This window comes from Lipotes vexillifer, unplaced genomic scaffold, assembly GCF_000442215.2.
Source record: "Lipotes vexillifer unplaced genomic scaffold, Lipotes_vexillifer_v1.1 scaffold1691, whole genome shotgun sequence".
In the NCBI taxonomy this organism is placed as follows: Eukaryota; Metazoa; Chordata; class Mammalia; order Artiodactyla; family Lipotidae; genus Lipotes; species Lipotes vexillifer.
Window position 1 is genome coordinate 3,483,179 of NW_006789046.1, and position 8,603 is coordinate 3,491,781.

Genomic DNA, 8,603 nt, shown 5'->3' on the forward strand with positions numbered 1-8,603 from the left:
AAAAAAGAATCCGCCTGCCAGTGCAGGGGCCATGGATTTGAGCCCTGGTCCCAGAAGATCCCACATGCCGCGGAACATCTAAGCCCGTGTCGCACAACTACTGAGCCTGTGCTCTAGAGCCCGTGAGCCACAACTACTGAGGCCCACATGCCACAACTACTGAGGCCCACGTGCCACAACTACTGAGCCCACGAGCCACAACTACTGAGCCCGCGTGCCACAACTACAGAAGCCCGTGCGCCTAGAGCCTGTGCTCTGCAACAAGAGAAGCCACCGCAATGAGAAGCCCTCACCGCAACAGAGAGTAGCCACCGCTTGACGCAACTAGAGAAAGCCCGCGTGCAGCAACGAAGACCCAACGCAGCCAAAAACAAATCCAGGAGGGCATTCGGCCAAATCAGATTTGATTAGGTTGAAAGCATCACCAAGGTACCAGCGGAGACTCATCCTTTACAGCAGCTGTTTAGGGCACAAACGAGGTTGGAAAGCCGCAGGTCCTTCAATAATACTTCGAAATTCAGATGTTTTGGGGGGAGCCCAACTCAAAACAAACGGTCCTATGGACATATATACACTACCAAACATAAGGTAGATAGCTAGTGGGAAGCCGCCGCATAGCACAGGGAGATCAGCTCGGTGCTTTGTGACCGCCTGGAGGGGTGGGATAGGGAGACGCAAGAGGCAAGAGATATGGGAACGTATGTATATGTATAACTGATTCACTCTGTTATAAAGCAGAAACTAACACACCATTGTAAAGCAATTATACTCCAATAAAGATGTAAAAAAACAAACAAAAACACACAAAAAAACCCCAAACGGTCCTGATGGAACTGGGGAACCCCGGAAGCCCAGCGAGGCTGGCCTGAGGGACTTACATAGGGTCGTCATCTGGCTCCCAGCCTTCCAACTCCTTGAAGCAGAAGAAACACTGAGCCAAGTCGGGCTCGTTCTCAGTTGGACAGTGGATGAAGCCGGCCGCGGCCATCTGCAAAGGAGAGCTCGGCTCAGGTCCCAGAGCGGAGGGGTTCCCCCGAGATCCGGGAGGCCACAGAGGGGCTAGAGACCGCAGAAGGGGTCGCCCCAGGGGCCCGGGAACCCACAGAGGGACCAGAGCGCGCGGGAGGGGTGGCCCCGGGGGCCCACAGAGGGGCCAGGGCCCGCGGGAGGGGTCGCCTCAGGGCCTGGGGCGGGGCTCTGGGGGCGGGGCGGGCCTGGGGGCTCCGGGAGGCCGTGAGGACTCACTCGCTCCGGGGTGCAGGCGCAGCCCTCCAAGAAGGGCCAGTTCTTAAATGTGGAGACACGATGGTCCTTGAGGTAGAGCTGCCAGGCCGGGGGCAACGACGGGATACTCATCCCGCCGCCGCCGAGCGGTGCCGCGATTCAAATCCGGCGGTTGTCGGCCGCCGCGGGGCATGTCGGGAACGCGCCGCCCGCGGACTTCTGGGAAATGGGAAGCTGGTCGGCGCGAGGTATGCTGGGAGTTGTAGTCCTCCCGCCACATGTCTCTGCTTCTGCTCACCCGGCACCGACCCAACCCCGCCCCGTGCTTACTCCCATCCCAGCTACTTGAAAACAGTGGTAGGAAGAGGAGTGGAGGATGGGCCGAAGTCCCCGTGATAGTTTCATGGAGTGGCACCTGCCGAGCACAAATGGATTAAGCCCTTTCAGCGTGCAAACTGTTACTGTTTTTGTGGGTACCCCACTCCTGGAACCTCCTAGTGCCAGCTTCCTCAGCCAGCCCTTGTGCCGTCCGGGTTGGAACATGTGCTGAGGCACGTCCATCTAGAGGCCACGCATCCATCCTCCAGGGGAAAGATTTCACATAGATGAAGTACACAGCTAAACCTCCACCCTCGCTGGAGTGAGCTGTTCACTCGTCTCTTTTATCAAGTCTTTTCACTGAAGCTTCCTGGAAGTCCAGAAATTGACCCTTGGAGCTTTGTTCTTCCTTTTCCACCAGAATTCCTCAGGAGTTAAATATCCCTTCTAAGTCCCTGCCCCAAACAGACGTGCGGGTGGGGGTCAACAGAGGTGAAGCAATGTGTGGAAACAATGCCCACTGCCCTCCAGCCAGGAGACCTGGGTGTCCTATCAGGGAGGTGGGATTATTATGTGACTCCAGGAAGTGAACAGCCTAAGGACAATCCACCTGGATGATAGAAATGAGAGCCCAGGGAGCAGGCACCTGCCTGTAGGCACAGCCAGACTGGGTTCAGAGCAGGCCTGTGTAGCTGGTGCCTAGCCTCATGCAGACGCCCCAGCCTTCCAGCTCTATGAACCTGACTTTAAGTGGTTTTTATAGAGGTTTCACAGGCTTGGTTGATCAAATCATTGGCCTTTGGTGATTAATTGAATCACCAGCTCCTCTCCACTCTCTGAAGATTGGGAGGGTGAGGCTGAAAGCTCCAAGCTTCTAATGAAGGCTTGGTCTTTCTGGCCACCAGCCCCAGCCAGAAGCATCTAGGGGTTGCTCATTAGAACAAAAGACGCTCCTATCACTCTGGACATTCCAAAGGTTTTTTAGGAGCTGTGTGCCAGGAATCGGGGACAAAGACCAAAAATATATTTATCACAAAGGCAAGTCTGCATTTTTTTTTTCAAGTTTGCATTTTTATGTGAACTTTCTGGATTTTCAAATAGTTGGCAACAAATCCTGATGGATACTGTGATGATCAGACAAAACTGTTTTGAGATCATAAAACATCAATGCTAGATATTACCTTATGGCCATCTAGTCTCACCAAAACTTTTGTGAACACATTTTTCCTCTACTGTAAGAGTGACACATCAATGCTGTAAAAGCAAAAATCATGCAATGGGAAGGAAGTCTTCCTCTCCCCAAAGACCTCTAGCAGAAACTTTTCAGCAGTTTCTATGTATACTTCCAGATGTGTGTGTGTGTGTGTGGGTGTTCATACACCACTTGGCATCCTGTCTTTTCAGGTAACAGCACATCTCAGCTTTATCAGCACCTAGAGATCTCAACATGTTTTATAATATCTGCATGGTGTTTATTGGATGGTCTACCCTAATTCCAATTAACCAATTTCCCATTGGGTATCTCCAATTTTTTTTTTTTTTTGCTATTATGAATTGTACTACAGCAAACAGACACACAAACATGTGCAACTATGCCTGTAGCATAAACATCTGCAAGCAGGATTGCTGGGAAAGTGTGCGTGTGTCTTTCAACATTTTTTAATATTGCCAACCTGTCCTCACAATCATCAGACCAGGACACGGTTTCCTCCGCCATCTTGTCTGGGTGGATGTTGACCCTGCCTTTTTCATCCTAGGATATTTTAATCAGAGTTCTATTATACTGATAGCATCTGTATAAAAATATATATCTTCCAGGGAATTCTCTCACAGTCAAGTGGTTAGGACTCTGTGCTTTCACTGCCGAGGGCACAGGTTCAATCCCTGGTAGTGTGGCCAATAAATAAATAAATAAATAAATAAATATATCTTCTGGATCAAACACCATCAAGTCAACGTATTTCTGTGATTCATTTTCTATTTGGCACCAACATATTCCAACTTTTACCATTTAAATTTTTATTTTACTGAAAACTTCAGCTGCTTAGGTCTTTTCCATAAGGCTTTTTTTTTTTTTTCCAATGATCTATTTTTGCCTGCGTTGGGTCTTTGTTGTTTTGGGTTTTTTTGCGGTACGCGGGCCTCTCCCTGCTGTGGCCTCTCCCGTTGCGGAGCACGGGCTCCGGACACGCAGGCTCAGCGGCCATGGCTCACGGGCCCAGCCGCTCCACAGCATGTGGGAACTTCCCGGACCGGGGCACGAACCCGTGTCCCCTGCATCGGCAGGCGGACTCTCAACCACTGCGCCACCAGGGAAGCCCCAGCTTATTTGTTTTATACATAATAGTTTATACCTCTTAATCTCCTGCCCCTATCTTGCCCCTCCCAACGTCCTTCTCCCCACTGGTAACCACTAGGTTGTTCTCTAGATCTGTGAGTCTGTTTACTTTTTGTTATACTCACTAATTTGTTTTACTGTTTAGATTCCACAGATAAGTGATAACACACAGTATTTGTCTTCCTCTGACTCATTTCACTTATGCCCTCCAAGTCCATCTATGTTGCTGAGTAGTCCAAGTCCATCTATGTTCTTTTTTTATAGCTGAGTAGTATTCCATTCTGTCTATATGTGTGTGTGTGTGTGTACATATCACATCTTCTTTATCCAGTCATCTGTTGTCGGACACTTAGGTCGCTTCCATATCTTGGCAATTGTAAATAATGCTGTTGTGAACATTGGGGTGCATGTATCTTTTCGAATTAATGTTTTCATTTGCTTCAGGTATATTTCCAGGAGTGGAATTGCTGGGTCATATGGTAGTTCTATTTTCAGTTTTTTGAGGAACCTCCATACTGTTTTCCACAGTTGCTGTACCAATTCACATTCCCACCAACAGTGTAGGAGGATTCCCTTTTCTCCACATCCTTGCCAACATTTGTTTGTGGTCTTTTTGATGATGGCCATCCTGACAGGTGTGAGGTGATACCTCACTGTGGTTTTGATTTGCATTTCCCTGATGATTAGTGATGTTGAGCATCTTTTCATGTGCCTGTTGGCCCTCTGTATATATTCTTTGGAAAAATGTCTATTCAGTTCTTCTGCGCATTTTTTAATAGGCTTGTCTTTATGATGTTGAGTTGTATGAGCTGTTTATATATTTTGGATATTAACCTCTTACCCATCATATCATTTACAAATATTTTCTCCCATTCAGTAGGTCGTCTTTTCATTTTGTTGATGGTTTTCTTTGCTGTGCAAAAGCTTTTAAATGTAATTAGGTCCCATTAGGGGTTTTTTGCCTCATTACATTCTTATCCTAAAAGATCCAAATAATCCAGATAAAGCCAAAACACCCCCTCCTCATGTTCCCGATGCCACTTCCCTCCCCAGAGCGGAGCAGAGGTGTTAGGTGTGGAGCCTCTCCAAACTTTTTCTCTGCATTCACACACTCGTGTGCACACACAGAAACATGTCATTTTGTGAGTATTAGGTAATGCTGTTGAGATGGTACTATATTGTATCGTTGAGCATCTTGCTCTTTGTCAGGTAATAGTATGTCTTGGAGATGTCCCCCGTTATAAACACAGACCTCGGACTTCCCTGGTGGCGCAGTGGCTGAGAGTCCGCCTGCCGATGCAGGCGACGCACGTTCCGGCCCCGGTCCAGGAAGATCCCAATGCCGCGGAGCAGCTGGGCCCGTGAGCCATGGCTGCTGAGCCTGCGAGTCCGGAGCCTGTGCTCCGCAACAGGAGAGGCCACAACAGTGAGAGGCCCGTGTACCGCAAAAGAAACAAAAAACAAAAACCACAGACCTCTTTCTAACGATGGTCGGCTGCTCAGATGTACTTACTCCCTACTGATGAATATTTAGGCTATTACCTATTTTCTCTATAATCAATCATTCTTGAACTGCTAGCTATTCAGAGTGGGCGAGAGAGGGGTGTGGTGGATGGTGGGTGGACCCAGCTGGCTCCTTGGGAACTGAATGCACACACACCCCTGTGTGTGGGGGGGAGTGGCAGAGGAAGTGTGTTCTACCTGTGGATGTCACTGTCCTGTCAGTCAAGGTGTTAACCCCAAGGAAAAAATCCCAGGGCTTTCCGGGACGAATCCAGACGTCAGGTGGAGCCCAGGACAGAGTAGACAAAGGAGTGAAACAAAAACACAGAACAAAAGCTGGTTTGGGGAGCTCTTACTCTTCATTCTGGTTCGGAGTTGTCACTTTTGTTTCACCCTCTCAGCAGACTGTAGGCCAGACTCTGGGTATCACACATGGTGTGGATCTGGGCCAGACCTTCCCTGGAACCCGCTCGATCCAGGCCAGGGGCAGGCCATGGAGATTTGTACTCGTGTTCAGAGCAGTGAGGGGAATGGACCCTGGCCAGGGTGGGTGGACAAACAGAGGCGCTGCTGGGCACAGGGAAAACTGAGGCCGGCAAGAATGGGAAGCAGTCGGGCTCTTGGGAGAAGTTTCACAAGTCGGGGTGCATGCTGGCGGCGGGGGTTCAGGTGTCATCAGGACTCCTGGAAGATTGTTTTCAAAATAATCTGCAGCAGGAGGGAAAAATACAAAAGCTCCAGAGTTGGAGAGGCTCTTGTGAGGATCTCTTGGGAGGAATTTGATTAAAGAAACAGGCTACATTTTCGATCACAGAAACGTAATTTAAATGAGTCCTTTCCCACCTCTCATTTGAAATGTCGCCCACTCATTGCCCGTTTTTGTATGACCCATGAGCTAAGAATGGCTTTACATTTTTAAACAGCCGGAAAAAAAATCAAAAAAAGAATACTTTTGTGACATGTAAAAACTCCATAAAATTCAAATTTCTGTATCCATAAGTACAGTTTTATTGGAGCAACGCCACATTTATTCACCTATGAATTGTTTCTGGTGGCTTTTGAGCAACAGTGGCAGAGTTGGGTAGTTCTGTCACAGACCATATGGCCCTCCAAATCTAAAATATTTATTAGGTTTCTTTACGAGATGTCGTTTATTGGGTGCTTGTTTTTCCCCAGTTAAAAAAAAAGTAATACATGTTCATGGTAGAAAATGTGGAAACTGATATTTTAAATCCATTGTAATATCACTGGTAGACGGTTTTTTCGGATGCATATATATGCCTCTAAGGGTCTAGCTATCTATGTATCATAAAACTAGGAAGATACTAGGCCAGTTAATTTTTGTGTTTTTGCTCTTACCTCTGAAGCAATTTGACATGTCCTAACTAATTTTCACAAACTTCACTGTTACCTGATTATATCATAATTTAACCTCATTAGACATTTAGGTTATTACCAAGTTTAGAACATTAATAAAGCTACAGAGACTATCTTTCTGTGTTTCTCTGATTATCCTGAAGACAAATTCCAAGCGGCAGAATTACTGGGTCAGTGGGTTTGGGTCCATATTGCCAGGCTGTACTCCCGAAACATCAGGCCAACGTGTGCTCCGCAGGATGGGGGAGGCCCACTTCACTGTGTCTTCACCAGCATTACGCACTATTATAACTAGAACATTTCCCGTGAGAGGTGGGAAAGGACTCATTTCCAGTTACATTTCTTTCTTTCTTTTTCTTAAAAGATTTTTTGGATGTGGACCACTTTTAAAGTCTTTATTGAATCTGTTACAATATTAGTTCTGTTTTATGTTTTGGTTTTTTGGCTGCGAGACCTGTGGGATCTTAGCTCCCCGACCAGGAATTGAACCTGCACCCCCTACGTTGGAAAGCGAAGTCTTAACCACTGGACCACCAGGGAAGTCCCATTTCAGTTACATTTCTATGATCACAAATGCAGCTTACTTTCCCCCCATGTTTACTGGCCATTTATATTTCTTTTTGAATTATCACTTATTTTTTGTCCATTTTTTCTATTTATTTCTGTTCTTAAAGAGAAATAAGACCTGCTCTTATTAAGTGGTACAAACTATTGATACTATGTATAAAATAAATAAGCTACAAGGTTATATTGTACAGCACAGGGAATATAGCCAATATTTTATAATAACTTTAAATGGAGTATAGGCTATATAAAAATATTAAATCACTATGTTACATACCTGAAACTAATATTGTAAATCAACTAAATTTCAATTTAAAAAAAGAACTGTTCTTATTGATTTGAAAGTGCTCTTTGTGTGGTAAGGATATTAACTATGTGAATTAAAACTGAACGCTATAAAAGCCTTATGGAGGGACTTCCCTGGTTGGCACAGTGGTGAAGAATCCACCTGCCAATGCAGGGGACACGCGTTCAAGCCCTGGTCCAGGAAGATCCCACATGCCGCAGAGCAACTAAGCCCGTACACCACAACTACTGAGCCTGCGTTCTAGAGCCTGTGAGACACAACTAATGAGCCTGCATGCCACAACTAGTGAAGCCAGCGTGCTACAACTACTGACCAGCACGCTTAGAGCCCATGCTCCACAACAAGAGAAGCTGCCGCAATTAGAAGCCCGTGCACTGCAACGAAGACCCAATGCAGCCAAAAATAAATAAATAAATAAATAATTTTAAAAAATATTTTAAAAAAACGTCCTATTGAGGTGGCAACTAATTGGGAGTGGGGGGGAGGGGGAATTGGAGGAAGGTGGTAAAAGGTACAAACTTCCAGTTGTAAGATAAATAAGCACTAGGGATGTAATGTACAACATGATAAATTTAATTAACACTGCTCTATGTTGTATATGAAAGTTGTTAAGAGTAAATCCTAAGAGTTCTCATCACAAGGGAAAAATATTTTTTTCTTTTTCTTTTCTTTTGTATCTGTGAGATGATGGATGTTCACTAAACCTATTGTGGTTCATTTCATGATGTTTGTAAGTCGAATCATTATGCTGTACACCTTAAACTTATACAGTGCTGTATGTCAATTATATCTCAATAAAACTGGAGGAAACAGAAATATATATATAAAAAAAGTAGGGCTTCCCTGGTGGTGCAGGGGTTGAGAGTCCGCCTGCCGATGCAGGGGACACGGGTTCATGCCCCGGTCCGGGAAGATCCCACATGCCGCGGAGCGGCTGGGCCCGTGAGCCATGGCCGCTGAGCCTGCGCGTCC

The 8,603-nt window shown here is 46.3% G+C and overlaps 2 protein-coding genes across 2 annotated transcripts in view; both read right to left on the minus strand.

Moving 5' to 3' along the window:
* BIRC5 (baculoviral IAP repeat containing 5) overlaps positions 1-1,362 on the minus strand; it is a 6,156-nt gene extending 4,794 nt beyond the window's left edge. The window contains exons 1-2 of the mRNA XM_007462365.1: positions 1,246-1,362; positions 879-988 (exon numbers count right to left, since the gene is read on the minus strand). Of these exons, the coding sequence (XP_007462427.1) occupies positions 879-988; positions 1,246-1,356 (221 nt within the window). The 5' untranslated portion in view covers positions 1,357-1,362. The remainder of the gene's footprint in view (positions 1-878; positions 989-1,245) is intronic.
* A 4,568-nt stretch (positions 1,363-5,930) lies between these two features.
* Positions 5,931-8,603, minus strand: part of AFMID (arylformamidase) — a 20,061-nt gene continuing 17,388 nt past the window's right edge. The window contains exon 11 of the mRNA XM_007462366.1: positions 5,931-6,091. Coding sequence (XP_007462428.1) covers positions 6,059-6,091 — 33 coding nt within the window. The 3' untranslated portion in view covers positions 5,931-6,058. The remainder of the gene's footprint in view (positions 6,092-8,603) is intronic.